General features: G+C 32.6%; 3 protein-coding genes and 1 pseudogene across 4 annotated transcripts in view; 2 read left to right on the forward strand and 2 right to left on the reverse strand.

Annotated features, from left to right (window-relative positions):
* The window catches only part of LOC120279250 (DNA excision repair protein ERCC-1), a 70865-nt gene that overhangs the window by 7576 nt on the left and 39674 nt on the right, over nucleotides 1–23615 (reverse strand).
* Nucleotides 2683–7879, forward strand: LOC120279252 (MYG1 protein-like). The gene is made up of 7 exons (XM_039286128.1): nucleotides 2683–2938; nucleotides 3085–3231; nucleotides 4077–4175; nucleotides 6116–6307; nucleotides 6468–6587; nucleotides 6883–6954; nucleotides 7430–7879. The coding sequence occupies exons 1-7, from the start codon at nucleotides 2687–2689 to the stop codon at nucleotides 7652–7654; spliced, it is 1107 nt and encodes a 368-aa protein (XP_039142062.1). The 5' UTR covers nucleotides 2683–2686; the 3' UTR covers nucleotides 7655–7879.
* LOC120279249 lies at nucleotides 11906–14755 on the forward strand (annotated as a pseudogene).
* On the reverse strand, nucleotides 16164–19209 carry LOC120279248 (oligopeptide transporter 7-like). 2 transcript variants are annotated; one of them, XM_039286125.1, is made up of 7 exons: nucleotides 19099–19209; nucleotides 18483–18992; nucleotides 18301–18398; nucleotides 17665–18234; nucleotides 17339–17594; nucleotides 17078–17260; nucleotides 16164–16928 (listed from the first exon to the last, which is right to left on the reverse strand). In XM_039286125.1, exons 2-7 carry the CDS (start codon nucleotides 18816–18818, stop codon nucleotides 16299–16301), a joined length of 2073 nt encoding a protein of 690 aa, XP_039142059.1. In that variant the 5' UTR covers nucleotides 18819–18992; nucleotides 19099–19209; the 3' UTR covers nucleotides 16164–16298. The 2 variants fall into 2 exon arrangements, with proteins under 2 accessions (XP_039142059.1, XP_039142060.1); XM_039286126.1 differs by having other exon boundaries at nucleotides 18483–19209.

Consider the following 23615-nt stretch of genomic DNA (forward strand, 5'->3'; position numbering starts at 1 on the left):
AAAGAAAAGGCATGAAAACAAAAGGGGAACATGATATCACATGAACAATGCTATGAACTATAAGAAATGAGATGCAAAGTATTTTCATTTCAGCCATTCAATCATAATTGCAATAGTAATATAATAAATCACACCAGTTCACCTTATTATCCCACCACCCTTATCTTGAGACATTGGCAAATAATTTATTGTCTATATATATTTATATTGGTTCTCAAGGCAAATAATCTAGATTTAAATAGAAAAATTTGCTTGCATGACGAAAGTAGGCAATTACCAATATTCCCCCATAAAAGTAAAAATCATATTTATTATGCATTATATAAATTATGTTTATTTGTTTATTTAGCTCTATGGTCAAAAGTCTAATAAATTTTTTCAAAACACACAATGACTCTTGGTTTATGTAGAGAAAAACTTTTTTGTTAACTTTATTCAGAAACATATAGAAGCTGATAAAAATAATTTATAAGAATATATTACTAAATATAAGTTTTTATATGCGTATAACAATTGTGTGTGATATAATCTATGTAATGCATCTACATATCAAAAACCATCTCCTATCTATACATATTATTAATTGGCTCCAAAGTGTTCAAAAGAACAAATTTAAAATTTTTTATTACATTTTAAAATTTTTTTATATTAAATATGATATTAATAATTAAAAATTTACTTACACTTATTTATTTATTTGTTTATGTAAAATCTAAAATATGCTATTAATCATTGTGTTAGAATTTCCATGGTATGTCTATATGTATATATTGTCTTAAAAACCTTAAATTATAAAATCCCCAATGTGAAACAAAAATTTATGCAGTGTTATTATTACTATTATTATTGTTGTTTATAACTAAATGAACCATAATTTAACAAAATAAAAAAAAAACCAAATACAATTATACAAATACTTAAAAAATCAAAAAAATAATTAGCAGATATATGACAAAGACAACACAATACGAAACAACTAATAGGCTATGAAAGCATAAAAAAATCTTAAATAAACTAGAGGTGAATGGTGGCAATAAAAGAAAAAAGAAAAAATATGAAAACAAATAGGTAAAAAGAGCGATAGTCATTATTTTATATTTCTCCTATTTTATTTGCCATATGATTTTACTTTTTAATTTTTTAAATTTTAATTTGTATTTTCAAATAATGTGACTATGAATATATAAACAAATTAAGAACTTCAACTTTCAATGAGCACAAATAAAATTAAAATGTCTAGTTTGTAAACTAACCTCAACTTTCATATATTTTTAAATAAGTTATCTCTGGATTAACTGATGAAATAATTTTTTTTTTTCAATTTTTAAACAATGCATGTTATTTTAATTAAGCAATTCATGTATAAATGAATTATCACATACAACTTTATATATAATTAAAGTATAGTACGTGGCAATAATCAGATAGTAAAGAATAAATTTATTTTCCATATGCCAAAATATGGATGAGTATTTAGTTCATAAGTAAGAGACAGTGACTTGTTTACATTGTCAAGACTTCAGAGAACAAGTAAAAATAACAAAAATTATTTTAATCCTAGAAATTATATATTATTTGTTTTCACTTTTCATATTTTGGAAGTCCAACAATTTACATCTCAATTAGCTAATATGCCACAACAATTTGCCCACTGCAATGATGGCGAGCTTATTAAAAAGTTTTATAATTTTTTTAATTATATATATATATTTATTGATAGATACGACAATTGCAATATAATTAGATCCTACCCATAAGATGAGAATTGAGATATGTAAGGCCAACTTTAATGTAAGTTCAATGAGGGTTGTCAGTTGTCACACCCTACATTTTTCAATTCTTTCACCAATATTAGAGGGGCTAGAATGACATTTGTATATTTTATCATGACATGGTGATTAGATAAAGAGCATTAGTGGGGTTGGTGGGATTTATTATATTATTATTGGGTTGTAGATGGTACAACTCCATTTATGTGAGCACTTGGATCAAATTGATCATAGCCATTGATTTGATAGATAAAGGCCTATATAAACCCTCCATGACAACTTGTAAAAACACTCGAGAGAGCTTTGTTACAAGCTTTGATATAGGAAAAGAGTTTCTCCTCATATAGCTTGTTTATTTTTGCTTGTGTTCTTGCATATTTTCATTATTACTTTAATTGTTTTACTTTTTTTTGCCAAGTTTACATTTTCATACTTGCTAACCAAAGAAAAGAAAGCTGCTTTGGTTTGGTTTGAACATTGAACAAACACTAAAACTCTTAAACTTATACTCGACTCAAGGGTCGCATGGAAACTTTAAACAAAAAAACAAGCCCGTGACAAGGTTTATTGAGCTATTGAGCATTAAACCTTTTCATATGGATGATTTAATTCCCAAACGCTCAATGGATGGGTCTCATCTATTTTTTTATTTGTTTAGATTAAAATAATAGGGACCCACTTATTTAAATAGTTTTTTTTAATTCGATTTTTTTAAAATTTTTATTTTTATCATCACAAATTAATTATTTTAAATTGTAATATAATTTTTTTAAAATATAATATTTAATTATTTTATTAATAATATTTAAGATTTTAACCCATTTGAACCAAACCGATTAAAAACCAAATTGAACCGTAGTTCTTCGGTTCGGTTTATTAGTTCATCGCGTTAATTTGAATACCCAGCAATCCGTGATATGTTCGGCACTCGACGGCGGTGCTGCGAGCTGCTCGTCCTCCACTGCCGAAGCTTCACGGCGTTAATGGCGGCCGCTCCCAGAAGCCCTAGCAGCGTCCCTGCCTTCTCCACCGGATCCCCGACCCCAACCCCCAAGCGCCTCGGCACCCACAACGGCACCTTCCATTGCGACGAGGCCCTCGGTTGCTTCATGATCCGCCTCACCTCCAAGTTCGCCGGCTCTGACATCATCCGCACACGCGATTCCAAGGTGGAGAAGCCTCTTTCTTCTAGATTGTTATGCTGGTAGACGAATGTAATGGTTTAGGGTTTAGGGTTTCAGTGATTGAGAATGCGTGCAGGTGTTTATTTTCATTATTATAGTGGTTTAATTTTGTATGAATGATGATGTTTCAGGTTTTGGAAACATTGGATGCTGTGCTTGATGTGGGTGGTGTGTATGATCCTAGCCATGATCGTTATGATCATCATCAGAAAGGCTTCAGTGAAGTCTTTGGGCATGGATTCATCACCAAGCTGAGTAGTGCTGGACTTGTCTACAAGGTATATGGTATTTTTTTTTTTTCATTATTATTTTTGTGCTGTGTGGCATAATTTGGTTAATAATGAAGGAGTAGTAAGGATTTGCTTGTTGTGGACAGCATGTTTACTATCTTCTGTTTTATATTATGGTATGGGGAATTGTTCGCTGGATTTTTGAAAAAGAAGTTAACATTCTTTGTATTTTGAAACTTACTTGAATGATTCAATGTGTAGATTATTTTTTTTAAGAAGTAAGAACATTTCATTGACTTCGTTTTGGAAAATAATGAATAGCAAATTGAAATAGAGCTATTTTTTTCTCATGAAAGTTGATAAAATTTGCTGCTACTAAGATATCTGTTAAATAAATGGCTAATATATTTCTGGAAATGATCTATTGAATAGATGATGGGTGGATAATTTTATCCTTGAAAATCTCTAATTTTTTAGATTGAATTTTATGTCTATCATGTTATCAAAAAAATAATATTGCTTCTTCTTTTCTTGCTTAAACATCATCAAATGTCAGGACATTCAACAAGATGATCATTTAACAGAGTTATGCTCAAGTGGTTGAGCTTTGCTATTTTTTATAATTTTTTTTGTTCCATGTGCAGGGTTAGACTTATTCAGTTTTTTCAGGAATACCCAACTTTGACCCATACAGTTCTCCTAGTTAATGAGTCTAGTCCATGTTCTGTAGACTTGCTGAAGTGGTTGACAACTCTATATGGATTTGCATTTTTACATAGTAAAAATTCTAATTATGGATGTCTATGAGCTAAATATTATCTTGCCTTGTCACCAATGAATGCCTTATCTAGCACTTTGACCTGATGGTTTATTACCTGCCTCATTGATTACAGCATTATGGTAAGGAAATCATTGCAAAGGAGCTTCAGCTTGATGAGGGACATGAAAATGTACAGCGCTTATATCTTGCTGTGTATAAAAGTTTTATTGAGGTATCCTCTTGCTCCATTTTGTAAGTGATTATTGAATGCTGATGATATGTTTTATTATGTATAGTCTTTAGAGTTGAAGTTAAAGCATAGTTTTGATAGCCATAAAGATATCACATCATCTTGTGTAATTTTAATTTTAATTTTTTTTGACTTGTTTTGATTTATCTATTTTTTTTTTCCAATTCCATAAAATCTATACCATCATCTTGACCGGGGAACTAATTGTACAATTCAACAACTAGAAAACAATGAAAATTTGTTAGTTACATACTAAGTGAAAAGGTATCTTTATTAGATGTACCTAAAAAGGACACAGATAAATTATTCATGGCTCCCTTCCTGGATATTTTCAAGATAATGCAGCTTGTTTCTCCTTGGTAAGTCCAGTCTTCCTCGTCGAACCTTGGTCCTAAAGGCTACAACACATAGTAAGCAAGATGAAATATTGCATAACATTTGAAGTCTTTTGGAAGTTCTTGAATTAATATAAGATTTGCTGACACATGAAGAACATCTTTAGTGATGATCAGGGGTGATAGAGACATCTCCCAGGTGGTGTTTGGTTGGGAGGGATTAGAAGGTGGGATTAAGAGAATCTTTTTCAAATTTTGGGCTAGCGGAAAGACTTCTACTGAAAGTTTGACTTAATTACTATTAATAAAAACTAAATGTTTGAAATTAAAATTTTGCTTTTCTAAATAATAATAAATACACAGTAATAGTAATATTTTAAAATTAATTATTATATATATATGTATATTTTTTATTTTAATAATTAAATTTTTATAAAAATATGTAAAAGCTTATCCCAACTTGTTTGGTTGGGGAATAGTACTTATTCCTCAACCAAGCAGGTGCTACTTGTGCAACTTTCGCAACTACAATTTTCCTATCACCTTGACAAGGAGTAGATGTGCTAAAGTATTGAGAGGTGTGGGTCATATGGACAATGGCCTGTGAGTCAATTATGTAGGAGTTGGCACGTCATTTATTTGAGGTTTGTAATCCAAAAAAAACTAATAATAATAAAAAATAAAGACTTACCTAAGAGTGCTAATAAACATGCATATGAAGGCTTTTCAAGAGGTCCTATAAAATTTTTTAGTTTTTCTGTCTTCTCATTGCTGAGTCCTCTTCACAGTGGACAATGAAACACAATGAGAACAAAAAAATAGCAAGGAGACTGTGAAAAGAAAAAGTACAGTGCAGCAATGAAGACTGTATGAACTCAGAAATAGAGCCTAGGGCTTTGATACCATGTGGAGAGAAAAACAGAAAGTGTAATCGAGAAAACTAAAAACAAAGAAAGTTATTTATTCTTCTTGATTTTTGATTGAATAATACAACATAATTTATACACAATTTAAGATACAAAAGGATACCAAATGACTAACAACTACACATTAGGGAGCTAAAAATCAGACCTGACATCAGGAAACTTCCTAAGCTAAGTATAGGAAAATAATGACAGATTTATTTCCTAATATATATAGAGCTGCGTAATCCAACAACAAGAAATACAGTTTATGTCTCCTGCCAATTGGCTTTGATAGTTAGTGTCAAGTTTGTTGGCTCTTTTGATATTCCCTAGCACCTGAACTGATTTTTTTATTGATGGTTAACATCAAGTTGGCTGCTGGTTGTAAGGATATATATTCCATCAAGAGAACTTCATAAAGCTATCCAGCAATAGACAATCACTTGCATTTGATAGGAAGATTAATTTTTGTCGATCATAAAAACCGGGTGTTGCTTATGAGGTTTATGAAGATTTTCCCTCATCAAATGAAGGCTTCAATTGTTTATAGAAATCAATGGATTTATTTCGTTGTTTGCTTTTCACTGCAATGCTATTGGGCCTTTGATCATAATGCTTAATTGCTTATTATGCTAGACATGCTAATTGATTGAGAGATTAATCGATTCATTGTTTATTCCAGGCAATTGATGCCATTGACAATGGGATAAGTCGGTATGATACTGATCAACCCCCTAAATATGTTAATGCCACTGACTTGTCTTCTCGAGTTGGCCATCTTAATTTGGACTGGATGGATCCTGATCAATCTGCTGAGAAGGAAAATGCAGCCTTTGAAAAGGCTATGATGCTTGCTGGCAGTGAATTTTTAGAGGTTATAATTTATTATATGTTCCATCTTGACATTTTTCCCCATTTAATTGGTATCAATGACCTTTTGTTCATAATAGATTTCCTTGTATAATTTTTTCTAGAGCCATAAGAATCTTGAAGATTATTTTGCGTGATATTTTCTATTTCTTATATATTTCCAGAGTATTCATTTTCATGTTAAGTCATGGCTGCCTGCACGATCCATAGTTATTCAATGCCTGAGTTCACGAGGAGATATTGATTCCAGTGGTGAAATCATGCTTTTGAATCAATTTTGTCCTGTAAGTATAATGTAGTAATTTATTTCACATATTGGTTTTTTTAATTGCTTTTTTTTCTTTGATTTTTAAATAAATAAAACTTGTGGTCTTTTGTCTCTTTTAACTTTGGTACATGACTTGGGACACTTTTGAAAGCCTGATTTGCTATTTTTGTTTTTTATATATGACACCTTAATCTATCTCACTCCTGCATATAACTTATTTCTGTGGCATACGCTGTGTTTGAGTGTACTTGTTCTAAATTTGGTTCAACTTACAAATCTTGTGCCCAAAGCTTATATCTATATACTTACAGTGGAAACTGCATCTATTTGAACTTGAAGAGGAGTTGAAGATCAATCCTCCTACCAAATATGTCATTTATCAGGTATCTTTCACTCGCCTTCTTTTTCAAAGTTTTAAGAGTTTAACTTTTTATGTTATCGGAAGTATTTGTGTATGTTCTTCTACTTGTACATGTACGTATATTTGTCTATTCAGATATTCTTGTATATATTACCTGCTGTTAACCATCTAAATGAAGAAATAAGTTGGATTGATAAAATGGTTTAACTGTCTTCACAACCATCAGCATTTTGACCATATAGATCAGTTTGCTCACTCATTCCTTTATATGTTCTCTAGGTTGGTCATATTGGATTCCTATCATTGCTCCTTTCCATGTTTGTGCCATAACTAAATTTGATGCCTATTTTCCTAGTAGGTCTTTAATTAACGCAAGCTGACCATTGTAAATCTTAATTACTTTATTTCTAACTTTTACCCATTGAGATAAATGATTTATGCTGTATGTTTGGAAATATAATCTTATTTTTTCACATCTTATTTATCTCATATTATAGGATGATAGGGGTAAAAGTTGGCGAGTGCAAGCGGTGGCAACATCTCCAAGCAGTTTTGAGAGCCGAAAGGCTCTTCCCTTACCTTGGAGGGGCCTGAGAGATGATGAACTATCAAGGGAATCTGGTATTCCTGGTTGTGTTTTTGTTCACATGAGTGGATTTATTGGTGGAAACCAAACGTATGATGGGGCCTTGGCGATGGCAAGGGCTGCTCTCAAATTTTGACTTTACTAAATAAAGCAAGTGCCTGAAGAGTTTGAGCAACACTTTTGGATTATTTCTTTTTGTGGTGGAGGAACTTATTGACTTCAAAATTTCTGGAATTTTGTTTTCCCTATGAGCATCACATTCAATTAATCATGCTAGAGGCAATTAGTACCAAAATTAACTGTTTTTATTTGTTGGATCAAATTGTTCTATTTTTAGTATAAAATTTATTTTCTTTCATTTTGCTAATCTGGTTTGCCACTGTTTTGGATCAAATAAAATATAAATGTGGTGTGGTTGCCAATCTTTGAGGTGAAGGAATTATTTATCCTACCAGAAAAAAGAGCAGGCAATTGACCATTGCGCCATTTATGTGATAACCAAAGAAGAAATCACTGCGGTGAGTTTATGTATGTTGGAGAATATTTTTTGATTTGTGAATTAAAGCTTTCTTTATCTATTCTTCAGTTGGATGATAATCATGGCATTATAGACTGAATTTCAATTGTCTCATATGTTTGTTCCAGGAATAAGTTTCAGTGGTTCCAGACTGTTCGCAGTCAAGACTCCAGAGATGTTGGAAATCAGAGGGACATGCTTGATGGAAATTAGTCTGCAAGGTAAATTATAGTTACCCAAATCTAATACCAAGTCTTTGGAAATGTTTTGTTTTATGACTCCAATACATACATCTGATGTGCAGAAACTCTCTACAAGAGCATGTAGATTCCAAACTACTTGGCCAAGCATGAAGGTTAGACTTCTATTTCTAATTTTAGGACTTGAACTACATGGTATTTCAAGTTTATCTGCATGTTAATTTAAATAATAGAAAAGGTATCATATCAGTGGTTAGGCTAAAGTCCATGAAAGGACTCATTTCTTAAGCTTGTGGTCTAATAAAGTGTGGGAGCCACTGTTGTTAGGCAAAGGTTTCAATCAGCAAAGAACTTCTCATGTTTGGCATAAGCTGCCAAGTCACCGACAGTCAGAGAAAACGGAATGCTGGATCTTGGATACAAGTGAACTCTCTCAAAGTCTTCCCATTTGCCTGTGAGTTTCCAGCCTTTTTAGTTCACATTGATTATACAATTTCTTGGAGATTATTTTGAATGAAATTATAATATCAAATCTTGGCAATGACTTTTTTGGTGTCACATTGCTTAATATAAAGCATGTTGTTGTTGCCATGTCACTCTCTTGAGTGGGGTTTAAATTATAAACCTGATTGATATATAGTTGATTGATTTACTGTTGTTATTAGGCAGCACTTTATTATTATTATGATTATTATTATTATTATCTAACTGTTCTTTTTTAAATTTCCATCCAACTTGTGCAAGCACTGATTGGTTTTTCCAATTTGCATAGCATTTTTGTCAATTTTCTTTGTAAATTTGTGTTGATTTGAATTATTTTTAATACTTAATGGTGCTTCAACTTTATATTTGTCTGGTTCTGTGATTCTCTCTTGTCAATGGTCATGTCTACACCATGCCTCCTAATAAATAGCTAGGACCTTGATAGCTCCATAGTGGGTCCTGCCTAACTTCATTTTAGTGGAAGGAGAACAATCCTATCAAATTTAGTATTGAGTCATATTAAACTTGTTAACTAGATTTATTTGTCAATATTAATTTGGTTTCAGATCAGGGAAAAAGGTTTGCAGTCCATTTGAAAGAGGACATGAATTGGAGAATGTTAACTTAGATTAAGGTTTCAATAGTGTGGGAGTTGCATTTGTTTATGTTTAGTTTCTTTGCATGCTTATTTTTATACCATAATTATTTGGCCATGTTTGATGTTGAGATAATAATATATTGATGAGATTGATCTTTTGGTATTGAGAATACATCACATTGGGTGCATGTAAGAATAACTTGTAGGTTTTTTTATAATATAATGTGTAATTTTACTTTTATTGATCAAAATGACTTAAAGTGATTTTATTAAGGGAAAACATTTGGTTTGTTAAAATGTTATGAAGGTAGTATCTCAAATCATGTAAAAATGAAAAAAAATATAAATTTGTAAGTAGGTGAAAAATAACAAAATGCACTAAATATTTGTACTTGGTTTAATAAATAAAGTACTATATTCATAATGTTTTGTGTAATGAATTTAATTATTTTGGTTTTTCATATGTTAAAATCATAATAAATCCAAGGACAGAGAGAGTGATGCAGGAGGAAGGGTAGTGGAGGTTCTTGAACTATTATTAAAAAACAATTGCGTTAGATTTTAAAAATTTATGTAAAACTCGCCTAAATCATAATATTCATGTTGAGTTAAAACCCTAAAAAACCAGTTGTGCGGTAATAAATAATATATTTCTTGACTCGTTGATTGAAAACAAAAACAAGGCATTTCTATATGAATAACATAATTCCAAAAAAATTTATAAATGTAAAATATATTGAAGAACTTGTGTAAAAATCCCCTCCCAAACCCTAATTCTATATATACTTTCGTAAGGATTATAATTATTCCATTATATATATATATATATATATATATATATATATAGATGAATGTGGACAAGTCATGTCAGAGGTATGCATAAGAGAAAGTTGATACCTCAATTTATTTGTGTCTATATCTTGTGTGAGCTGAAATTCGAATATATTTTTTTTGACAAGAACATGAATATTTTATATAAGGAACTCAATGTCAATAGACCAAGAGGTAGTTAACTCTATATACATAAATAACATTTGGGTTAATATTAATCAGAAATATTTTTTAAAAGATTTATATTAATCATCTATTCTTGTAACATTTCACCATTAATTCCCAAAAATTTATATTAATGTAATATGTATTCAAACAATTTGTATGAAAATCCACTCTAAAACTATAATTTTGTATATGCTTTCGTAAAACATTAAACAGAAATTTATTTTAGAAGGTTTATATTAATCACCTATTCTTATGAGTTATAACCCTTCATCATTTTTTTTTTAAAATTAATTTCCAAAAGACATCTTGTCCCTTAGAGCACCAACTTATCATTAATCCCACTAATAAATTGTTTGATGGATGCTCATCAAAAGAAGACAAAAACTTCACGAGAAATTTGTGTTAAATTTTCAATTATAATCTAATTAATTACGAAATATTGTTTAACTTACACCATTTGTATGTGTCGGTAGGTACTACTTAATTACTAGATCTTTAATGATGGCACTCAATTATCTCTCACAATCTCAAAAATTAATTAAAATAGACACTAGTTAATAATCATTTAATTAATAATTTACCGAAGAGACTCTTTTCACCCAAAGTTTTATTGCTGAGTTTTTTAGTTGTTTTCACTTTAGTGGATGTTATTGTTTCTTCGATTTATTTTTTAATTTATTTTCATTATTTTTCAATCTTTATCATCGTTGTTTTGTATATGTTTAATATATTTTTTTAATAAATTAATGATTTATTCATTTAAAAAATTTGATTCCTTATATTTTCACTTTCAGTGTGTGTATATGTTTGTGTTATCACTCGTTTAAATTTTTTTTTTATAAATAAAAGGTGCTTACTCAAAGTTATTATTATTTATTAAAATAAAAACAGTTTTGTATTTGAATATAATAATACTTAAAAGCTCCTTTAATGTTGTTTAGTTATTTAAATGAAAGAATGCCCAATTTTTTTTTAATACTCTCACGGCACGGTGCATTTAAAATAAATTAATGATTTTTTATAATTTTTTTCTAAAAAAATTAAAAATAAAAAAATTTTAAATGTGCTAGCATGCGTCCATTTCAGAAAAGACTCAAAATCGAACCTCAAAACTCAACAAGTGAGAGCATGTGTTTATTAAGATGTGTTCCATGTCTATATATATCTTCGGTTTCTCTTAAATTAAATAGTGACATTAGATATTTATTACTTCTTCCATTCTTTTTTATATGTCGTGACTATTTTTTATTTCACATATAAAGAAATTCAGTTATTTATCGTTCCAAAATTACCTCTAAGTTATATTCTCATATTCTTCTCTTATATTTAATTTTAATAAAAGAGTTGATTATAATATTAAAAGTTATTTTTTTAAAAAAATAATAAATATTTTTTGATATTAAAAAATAACTGATAAAAAAAATATAGATTTGTGACGGATAAAAAAGAAAAAAAAGTCTGCATATATCCTCCCCTTGTTTTAAATAAAATGCTGGTGCTTATTTGTAAAAAAAATAAAAAAAAATAAAATAAAATAAAAATAAAAATAAAAATAATAAAAAAAAATACTTCTCTTTCATAATGTGAAAGCTCACTCCTCCCTCCCATGGAGCTATAAACCATCTCCTTCTCTCTCTCTCTCTCTGTGTGTGTGTGTAGTAATGGAGGTCTTCTACTACCTGCTGTTCGGAGGGCTGTCCATGGTGGTGGCGTTGCTGGAGCTGAGCAAGACTAGCAAGGACAGCATCACTACCTCATCCACCTTCTCCTCCTTCAAAAACAACTACCTCCTTGTCTACTCCCTCATGATGGGTTCGTTTTTTCTCAATTCACATCTTTTTCACAAGAGCTTTGATCCATTTCGGTTTTGCTTTCTTTTTCCCTTTTATGCTTTCTTTTCCCAGTTTCTTTCTGCTGATTTCATGATTTTTATAGTTTGTTTTCTATAATGTGGATTTGTAAATCTTTATGGCATTCTGTTTTAGGCATCTGAGTGATGGGAAGTGATTGAAATTTTAGTTTTTGAATTAAAGATTTGATCTTTTTGCTCTGATTGTGCTTTTATCTTTGTTGGCATTAGCTGGGGACTGGTTGCAGGGTCCTTATGTATACTTTCTTTATAGTCAGTATGGTTTTGGGAAGGGAGATATTGGGCGCCTTTTCATTGCTGGTTTTGGATCTTCCATGTTGTTTGGGACCATTGTTGGATCCCTTGCTGATAAACAGTGAGTTTTAGATGCCCAAACAACTGAATTAATATTAAGTTTTTTCTTTTGTTATCAACTCTGATTTTTGTTATTTGTGTTCTTTCTATGCAAATGCAAGGGGCCGGAGGTGGGCTTGTGTGACTTACTGCTTAACATACATCCTTAGTTGTTTTACTAAGCATTTTCCAGACTATAAGGTATTGATGTTGGGGCGTATTCTGGGAGGGATCGCAACGTCTCTCTTGTTTTCGGCTTTTGAGTCCTGGCTTGTTGCTGAACACAATAAGGTGAATTCTTCAGCTGCTTTTGATCTACTGAATTTTTATAATCATAATTTAGTTCAAGTTATGTAGTCTTCACACTGTGCCTTTCGTCCAAATTGATTTTTTGCAGAGAGGTTTTGAACCACAATGGCTATCCTTGACTTTCTCCAAAGCTATATTTCTTGGTAATGGCTTAGTAGCCATAGTTTCTGGGTTGTTTGCAAACTTGCTGGCTGATAACTTGGGATTTGGCCCTGTTGCTCCGTTTGATGCTGCTGCGTGCTTCCTTGCGATTGGCATGACGATTATCTTATCAACATGGACTGAGAATTATGGCGATCCCTTCTGAAAGCAAAGATTTGCTTACACAGTTTAAGGTGGCTGCAGTGGCCATAGCTTCAGGTGAGTATAATGCTTTTGCCTCTCTTAGTTTGATTTTCTTGATCTAATTATTTTCTTTGTTTGTTCAGATGAGAAGATTGCATTGCTTGGGGCAATACAATCGCTATTCGAAGGCTCTATGTATACCTTTGTATTCCTTTGGACTCCGGCTTTAAGCCCAAATGAGGAAGAAATACCTCATGGTTTTATTTTTGCTACATTCATGTTGTCTTCGATGCTTGGAAGTTCCATTGCATCGCGCCTCATGGCTCGTGTGACACTTAAAGTCGAAAGCTACATGCAGATTGTTTTTGCAATCTCTTCTGGCACTCTTCTCCTTCCCATCATTACAAATGTAAATACTAATGCTTGCTTCTAGTATAGAAAAGCACTTTGGGTAAAAAATCAGCTATCTACTAAGACTTTGAATGCTTATTTGATGCAGTTCTTTGTTGAGCCTTCCACCGAGAAAGGCAAGAGCATGTCATTTGGTGGTTGTATCCTGCTTTTCGGCTTCTGTACCTTTGAGGCATGTGTCGGAATATTTTGGCCATCCATAATGAAGATGAGATCCCAATACATTCCCGAGGAGTCTAGGAGCACAATCATGAACTTCTTTCGGATTCCTCTCAATGTATTCGTGTGCATTGTGCTTTACAATGTAAGTTTCGAAGTCTATCACTACCACGGGTTTTTCATAAAAACATTGTGCTTATTGTTACTTGAATGGTGTATTTTTAGGTGAATGCTTTCCCCATAACTATTATGTTTGGAATGTGCTCTATTTTCCTTTTCATGGCTGCCATTTTGCAAAGGAGGCTGATGATGGTTTCTGAAAGTTACCGATCAAGTAAGTCATCAATGCATTTAATGATTGTTTAAGCTTGAAAACATAATACATTATGGATTGAAAAAAGTCATGATGTGATTTTCTAATATGACTTGCGACATCAAAGTTGCAAGTGTAGCATCTTATAAGAAGATTTGAACTAATTTTGTCATGAAACTAACAAATAAAATCATTCAGATATAATATTTGATCAAGTATCCTAAAATTAAAGAATGTGAGAATCTAGTGTCAGAAAAGGTGAAACCTTGTGTTCTTCATAACATAATTGCGTCGTCTAATTAGTGCGGACATTATTGTGGTCTTTTTAACATGGTCGATCATTATTGTTGACATTATAATTTACAGAGTCACAAGATTGGGCATTGAAGGAGAAGGATATTGAGACAGAGCCATTGAATTTTAATGAGTAAGAAGAACATACGACGTCTGAAGATCTTGCGAAGCTTTACATTATTGCTTTCGATCATGATTGGTTGGATTATACTTAGATGAAAGACATAATTTTTCATTGGAGTAAGAAGATTTATGAAATTCATAACCGCGAGAAATCTAGCCAACAACTCTCCTCCAAATAACTGTTCTTGAAGGAACTCCTTGTGCAAGTGAAAAATTATGTCATGCTCTGTTTGGTAGGTTGCATGTCTGAATAATATTTCATTTTGTTGATCTAGTTAGAACTTGTTTATGAAATCTAAGAAACCTTGGATTTCAAGCAATAAAATTATGTATTTTTTTGTTATTTTTATTGCATTAAGTTTTGCAATTCAGTTAATAATAATTATTGCATTTAGTTTTATCTGATTATAAAGATTGTAGACCTTCATTGTATTTATATAATTTGTAAAACTAATTTGAATTTAGTGAAATTAAGACTCCTAAATATTCACAAAATAGTTGATTTTGTAGTTAATTTATTGGTATATATCCTTGTGACCATCTCAAGTATATATATATATATCATACATATGATGTATAAGGTGTTCATAAAATTATCAATCTACCTTTAAAAAGCTCACTGAATTAACCCTTTCCTTTAGAAATTTTAGTAAAATTAAATATAAAGGAACAATCAATTGTGTCCTTTTTAATAATGCATACTGAAAATGAAATTTTAAACTCAAAAGCAAACAACAGAATTTTATAATTTTATGTTAAAGTTCTCTTATTAGACCATTAGACCAACCAACAAAATATTTGTTTGAAGCTATCCATAAGAGTGCTTTAGGAAAAGCAAAGGTAAACACTCTCAAGCCAAAGATAATGCTTATTTATTATATATATATATATATATATATATTGAAAAGAATGATGTTTTATGGGTTTTAAAAGCTCTAAAAACTATTAATGAAAGTTGACAAGATCTGTGGTACTATATTTAGTTCCTTCATATATATATTTATATATATGATCAACATGTGAATTTCCACTACATCATACTTTGGACATAATGAATAATAATGTCCCATAGCCTAGGAAGCCTTTATTCCTTCATATATATAATATAGATAAGAAATCAATAAATAAATAAATCTTGCTATCTTTCTTCCTCATTTCATGGTTCACATGAACTCTGACCAACCTTATCTCCACCAGTCCTTGTTTAATATAATCAATGCTTTAACTAACATCCACTATAATTCTATATAAACCCAAGTACTCTCTGCCTCCCACTTCAACATTCAATTCAAACTTCAAAATCCATACTAGTGTGCCATTAGAAGAAAAAAAGAAGAAGAAGAAGAAGAAGCAGACATGGTGTGATGTTGGCTCGGCTCATTTGTTTCTTAGTAGTAAATAAGAAAAAAGTGTGAGCCGAACCAATATCACTCTTGTCGTCTTCATTCTCAATTCATTCTCTAAGCTTACATATGCTTTTGTAAATGTAACTTCATTTCAAGTTCTCACTTTATTTTCTAGTTTATATATTCCAAGAGTTTATATCTAACGATATCATTATTAACAAACAAAATAAAATTTCTATATGGTTTCATAGTCTGAATGTTAGAAAATATCTCTTTATTAAGGTTATGTTTCATGTAAACCATTGATTTTCGTATTCTTTAACTGACAATATGATTAACATCTTCTTGTTCCTTTCTTATTAGCTTTGCTTAATTAAGAGAAAGAAATTTTTCAGATCTTCCAACTAGAGAAACAAAACTTTGTTTCTTTGATCATAATCAAATCAAACAAGCCATAAACATAAATTTTCAAATTATACAAATACAATGCTATCATCTACTAAACATGTATGTTCATATTTGCAATTAAAACCACCAAATTTAAGCACTGATTTTTTTGGAGATTGGACAGTAATCAACAGTAATCCCCTCAGCAGTTGGACAAGAAGCCAGTGTACATCCATCCAGCTTGTTTCCCCACCAGTTGATCTTGATTCCCTCAAACTCTAAACATAAATACAACAACACTGCCATGAAAGCAAGTCCTGCATCAAGAGAACCGGATAGAACATAGTTATGTCTCTGCCACCAATCCCGTCTGTATCGATACAAAATGAAACCAAAGAGAAAACCGATGGTAATCCAAGTGGTGTAGTTAACAGCTGTTGCCGGAGGCATTTCTCCGAGTGCACTAATCATTATTGGGACTGTAATCAGACGAATCCACTTCTGTGTCGGAAAGGCCTTGTGAGCAATCCAGACAAGAACCGGCAACACTGCACCAATAAGAAAAAACCAATTGATTGCTGAGTAGCTGCCAAGGTCTCCGAAGATTCTCCGGGGACCGATGAGGCCCCAAATAACTGAAGCGTCATAGAACACATGATCTCCCGGGCATGTCCATGGGTTATCAGGTGATAACTTCGCCCTATCACAGATGTTCGGAATGCTATCCATGAGCCACCATGCAGTTCCTAAGTGCACCATTGCAGATATAAGAGTTCCTACAACCTGATCAAAATGGACTTCAGATCAATATTATTAAGAATTTTTAGCAATCGAATGTACAAACACCAAACAATGACAATTGAGAGGAAAATCCTTTGAAGACCAATAATTAGAGTTTACAGACAACTGATTTAAATTTGAAATTTTGTAACCTGAGCCATGAACATTGTTCTTGGAGGAATCTTCATATAGTGCCCAAGTTTGAAATCTTGCAGAAAAAACAGAGCTTGTTTCATGCTGATAAAGCCATAGACCTTGAAGCACATGTTCGCCACCGGACGGCCCGGGTATATGTAACCGATGATGTATTCAGTGATGACATTCAATCCTGGTGTCTATCAATCAAAATTAACAAACAACTCAGTGATCTGGACAATGTTAATAAACTCGGAAAAGGAAAAAATTCAGAGTACTTGGTTTGTTGTTGCTTTGAGGATTCCAATTGGAAGAGTGAAGAACAATGCCAATGCACAAGCTAGAAGCACTCCCCACCAAGGCAGTTGAAGCTCATCAATGTAGTACTCACAAGCAAAGATTGTGAGAGCTACATTGCAAACAAGAATGCTTAGAAACCACCACTGAGGAACTTGTTTGTATTTCCTCATTAACATTGTATGAACATCCTTATTTTTCTCTCTGAATGCAGACTTGCTCATCTGCCATACTTCTCTGCAAATCCACGACAATTTAGTACTCTGTTTCATTTTTGAATCAAAGATCAAAAAGTATATACGTGTACCTTCCATGAAACAAGAGAACATGGACTATTGTTGCAGTGAGGGAGGCAAAACCGATGCCGTATGTCATCACAAAGAATGTACTAAGATAAAGAGGGCCTTTGTTCTGATAAGCATTGACATCAAGCTGAAGATTAGCATCAATAATTTCAGTTATGTTGTATTTCAGGCCTGAGGATGTGAAGAGCTCATCAGAGAAGATTGGGAAGGTCTTGGCATTGTAGACATTGAGCCAGTAAGTGATAGGTGTGATGACATAAACAAGAAGGAAAAAACCAGTCGCAACATTGGCGGTAGCGAACCATGGGCTCGCAAGCGGGCTGTCGAGATAAGCACAAACTGTAGACCAATCTAGTCCTATGGCAGCCACACCGAGCCCGTGCATCCCCGAACCAAGTTGATGAGCAAGCACAGATTCAGGGAAGACCCAGCAAATCCATGACAGTGAGGTTAGCATTTTGAAGAGGTAGCCGGGGAAGACATAGTAGGCAAAACTAGATATAAAAGCAATCACGAAAAATTGGTTTCTCGTTAAATACCCCTTTCGTCTTTGTTCCTTCTCATGAAGTGCCCTGCAGTATTAAATAAGCATGAATTTCTCATCCTATCAACTTCGATATTTTGTTGAAGTTATATACCTGAAAAGTGAAACTTGAACCAGATTGTAAGGCCACCACATGGCGGCAGGCTCTACCAAATAACTCCTAAACAACCCTGCCCATCCATATCCCAAAACCTTCTCCATTTCCAAACCATTCGAATTCATCAATAACAATAACAATTGGAAGTGTAAAAAAGAATTGGGGATTCGGCAAAATACCTGAGTAGTAATGATGATGACGAAGGAGAGAAAGAAAGTGATGTTCTTCTTATAGAAGATCTTGACAGCAGAAATGATATGGACTGCATAAACAGAGCCGGCTCCGGAGTTTGCGAAGATGGTGATAAGAACATGTTCTTTGATGTTGAATGGTCCTGGATTGAGGGTGAACTCCAACTGGGAGCCGGCGAAGAAGACACGGCGAGGAAGAGCTGAAGCGAGAAGATGACCGAGTGGTACAACGGCGATCTGAGCTGAGATGGAAGTGATAGACAGTGGTTCTTTCCGGTACCAAAAGAATTGGTTGAGGAAAGATAGAAGAATGCAAGATATCATTCCAAGAAACCATGTTCGGAAAGTGAGCACCGGTGATGATGGATCGTCAGTTATCGGGACAGTCAGCACCACCTGCTCAACCGGAGAGTTGCCGGAGATTTCTTCGGGCTTCTAATCGTGAGGATGATGATGAAGGTTGGTGTGGAGCTTCATGGATGGTGGTTTTATTAGTTACTGCAAGATTGGAGATTGATAGAGAAGATATATGAGAAGTGAAAGCATACCAAGAAAATAAAATAAAATAAAAGGGAGGGAAAAGAGAGGTAGTTAGTTTAGGTACTTAGAGGAGCTGTGATTTGATGGTGGGAAGAGGATTCCATTGGATTTGGAGCTCTTCTTTTTGGGAAGGATGATGATTGGAATATCCACTTAAACTTACAAAGTTGGTGAGGACACTGTCATTGACTTGAACCTTCCCAAGTTTTGGGTTTATATTCATTTTGATTCTGATTGTATTGTTTGTTTGCTGCTTTCACATCTGAATTGGGGGAATGGAAAAAGGATTTTTATTGTCTTTATTATTATTATTATTATTTAATTGGCAGCCTTTTTTCTCCCTAAAAAAAAACATAACAAATCTTAACTCATACTAAGAACTCAAATAATTGAGGGATTTCAAAGACATCCATCATTTCACATACTGACTTGGCCAAATTATCATACATAAATTAATTCTCATATAATGGGTTGGAATTTGCCACCAAAAAAAAATAAATTTGTTTATAGTATTTATTGTGTTTTTTTTTGTTTAATGGCTGTTTTTGGCTTATTTATGATTTTTTTAAAATTAAATATTATTTTATGTTTTTTAAAAAAGTATTTTTTGGAAATTATTATAGGGTTTCTTTTAGTTATATTCCTCAAGAGTCTTAATAGTGCATATACTTAATTTTTTTTATATATTTAAATATTTGAGTGAAAATTTTGAATTTTCGAAACATACATATTTGGAATGTTATAATTAAAATTTAATAATGTAATTCAAGCATGTTCAACATGTCAAGCAGGTTGACATAATAATTAGGCATGGTTATCTGTGACTCCAATTTAAGCGCTAAAGAGGAAGATCAACAAGCCAAGCCAAGTTAGATCAAGCCGAGCCGGTCTAATTTCATTCAATTTAATCTCAGCAAGATTTGGCAATGCGAGATTTGATATAAGGTGTTTAGTGTCTTTTGCAAAAATGAGATGAGTAGTTGTGCCTCAGGTCATAATGATTTTCAATTTAAAGTTGTTTCAGCCAAAAGGTTCATAACATGGTGCATTGATATCACGTACGAAAAATATTGATGTGAGATATTTAAAAGGTTTTGAGTTCAAATCCTACTGGATTGAATGATGGTAACAAGTCTCCGATTGTGGATGCGAACTTATAGTTTAAACCCATGTCACGAGCTGAGGATGCACAAATTGAATGATCAACTTCTGGCCCGTATGCATGCCCTTAACTATACCGTGCTTGTCACATTTGTTAAAAAAACACAAAACCGTAATGTTGTTGATATCTCCAAATTGACCTTTATAAATTCTCATAAACTCCGTCTTGAAATCTCTGAAAAATTAAAAAATTCTTCTCTTCAATCAATTGTTTAGGGGTAGTACTCTCACACTAATGAAATCCTTGAGAGGGTTGAGCTTGCCAGAGCTCTATGCTCCACTTAGTATTACTTGATGTTGGTATTCATGAGCAGCTCAAGCTATGTAAGATAAAAGACTTAACTTTGGGTCAAGATTGTGAGCGTTTCAATTGAGCTCTAAGGTTAGTTTTCTAGTTTACAATTAATTTTAAACTAAGTTTGAAGAAACCTTTGTGAGATGTTTTGAACTAGAGCAACTCAATTTTGAACTGAGCAATCTATTTAAGGTTGGCTCGTTTGCATCCTTATTAGTATAACATTTAATAATTAGGGATGGATAAAGAAATATGATAAACAAAAACATGAACCACACCCATAAAATCAAACCAAAACCGTCAATTGACTGAGCAAGTCTATTTGATTCAAGCTAAAAAATCAAGTACTTGATCCGATCTAATATATATATATATATATACACATAGTATATGGCTTCCTTCTATTCCATGATGTATGCATGTTTATGAATTTTGCTTATAAAATCAATACTTGGACAAAAAAAAAAAAATGAAAAAACCAAAGGGCTCATAGTCTAGCAGCATATGGCCCCATTGTGAAACGTGTTAGTGTTAAGATTTTAGTGCCCTGAGTTCAAGTTCCGTTGGACACATTGGTGGTAACTGGTCCTCAGTTGTGAGTGTCAGTCTCCAGCATAAATCACATTTCACCTAGTGAGAACACATGGTCTAGTTGATCAAATTATTAACTCGTATACATGCCCCTGAGTATATATGGGCTTGACGCATTTATCAATAAAAAAAAAAAAAGCAATGTTTGCCTTTGACATGGAAAAGATTTACGATAAATTAATACAATGCAAAATTAAAATTTTAAATGAAATTATTGCCATCATATTAGAGGAAAAAATATATGAGATAAAGAAATAGAAAATTGATTCCTTATAATATTCATAGAGGTAGAATACCCTATTTGGTCCCTCAAACTATGCTTGATTACCCTTTTAATGCCCCTAATATGAATTATCCGCAAGATGTCCTTCAATTTTGAAAATTAGAAAATTCTAGTCCAATCCTTAACAGAAGTTTATTTTTTCTATGAGTCACTGCTAATGTGGCATTATCATCTATTAAAATAATAATAAAAATAAAATAAAATTAGTTGTTCAATTATTAATAAACAATTAACAATGCCCTTGTCAACGAACTCCTCAATCACCGGTCCCATGCAGGCATTGCACATCTCGTCAAATAGACATTGATTGACCATGGAAAAGGCCCAGTTAGACAAGGCCAAAGGGCCGTGGTCGATGTTGATGGCTCTTCGGCCAGTGATGAGCTCGATGAGAGCAACACCGAAGCTGAAGTCGATTGTTTTGGTGGTGAGAAGGTGAAGGGAAGTGTAGGAAGGGTCGAGGGGAGAGAGAGAGATAGAGGAGAAGGGGACGGTGTGGCCGAAGTCGGAGAGGTGAGGGTTGAGGGAAGAGTCGAGGAGGATGTTGGATGATTTGACATTGCAGTGGATGATCGAAGGGGAGATGGAGGGGAAAGGGAGAGGGAGGAGAGGAAGGCGAGGTGGAGACGACAGCGATAGTGGGGAGGAGGATCCAAATCCAAATAGTTTGATGTTATGTTATGGTGGAGATAAAAGAAGAGGGCTAAATTTGCTTTCATCTTGGATTAGGATCCAAATCCAAAATAGTTTGATGTGGTATAATTGTTGGTTAACAACTTAATCATTTATTTATTTATTTATTTATTATTATTATTATTATTATTATTATTATTATTATTATTATTATTATTTTAATAGGTGATAATGCCACATCAGCAGGGACTCACGAAAAAAAGTAAACGTTTGTGAAGGATTGGATTAGAATTTCCCAATTTTCAAAATTGAAAGACCTCTTGTCGACAATTTATATTAAGTGGATTAAAAGGGCAATTGGGCATAGTTTGAGGGACCAAATAGGATATTCTACCTATTCATAGTTCGATGATTATTTTTGTTTATATTAATTATGCATGTAAGCACAACATATTATAACATATAAAATAAATAAATAATTTTCACCATACCGCAACGCGTTTTCATCATCTTTATTAACTTTTTTAATAGCAAATATAAGGAAATCTAGGAAATATAATCCTCACAATATTCACTGAGATATTGAGAAAATCTCGATGAATCTTATTCACCATATCAAAAATATCAAGAAAAGATATAGTCCAAAAATAGAAAGGGAAACATCTATTTAAAGGAGAGTCGGCGACACCATACATCACCCAAAACGTAAAATCAAACCAAATACCTAGAGGTGAAACATTCGAGCCTTTTTTTTTTGCATATCATTCTTCCCGTAATGCTTTACTTCTTCAATACTTTATTTTAGTACTATTTTTTTTTTATAAATATGGATAAGTCATAGTATTGAATCCTCAGCTTTTGAATTGAAAAAGAAATGTAATAATAACTCTCTTGTTGTAAGGGTGTTCATAGTACTTTATTTAGTTTTCAACAATCTTCACTTTTTTTTATTGTCTATACTTATCCTTCAGGTTTGACTCTATGCTTTCGTGATTTTGCAGATACCATAATGACAGGAATATGGGAAACTAATCCTAATGCATTGAGCCTCAAGCATAAACTGAGAGCTCTAGTGGTGAATGATAGCAAGTTTGAGCAGGTCCTTTTAGTTGCAGTTCTTTCAAGAGTTGGAGTTGAGACTCTGGTGGCAGATAATGAGAAAGAAGCTCTGGAGGTCATCCAAGAAGGAGCTATAGTAGACCTTATCATTATGGACAGGGAGATGCATGAATTGGATGATGGCATACATGTATTCCTTGCAAAAAAATAAATAAATTAGTGAAGGGAAAAAAACTAATTCTTTTTTTGTTTAATGAAATAGGCAACGAGGAAGCTTAGGGCTATGGGAGTTACTGCAAAGATAATTGGGATCAGCACTGAAGATATGAGGGAGGCGGAGTTAGAGTTTCTGAATGCTGGAGCAGATGAGTATCTCACGAAGCCAATTAAGAGGGAGAAGCTCATGTCTATTCTTGAAGAAATTGACAATAAGATATAAAATAAAACTTCTATAATTTCTAAATAACATGGTGTTTTGAGGCACACCATTCATGCAATTTACCTGATAGTGAATAATATTATTAATAAAACTTTGTGCTCTTTTGAGTTGTTTTTCTTA

The sequence above is a fragment of the Dioscorea cayenensis genome, chromosome 16 (assembly GCF_009730915.1).
Source record: "Dioscorea cayenensis subsp. rotundata cultivar TDr96_F1 chromosome 16, TDr96_F1_v2_PseudoChromosome.rev07_lg8_w22 25.fasta, whole genome shotgun sequence".
NCBI lineage: Eukaryota > Viridiplantae > Streptophyta > Magnoliopsida > Dioscoreales > Dioscoreaceae > Dioscorea > Dioscorea cayenensis.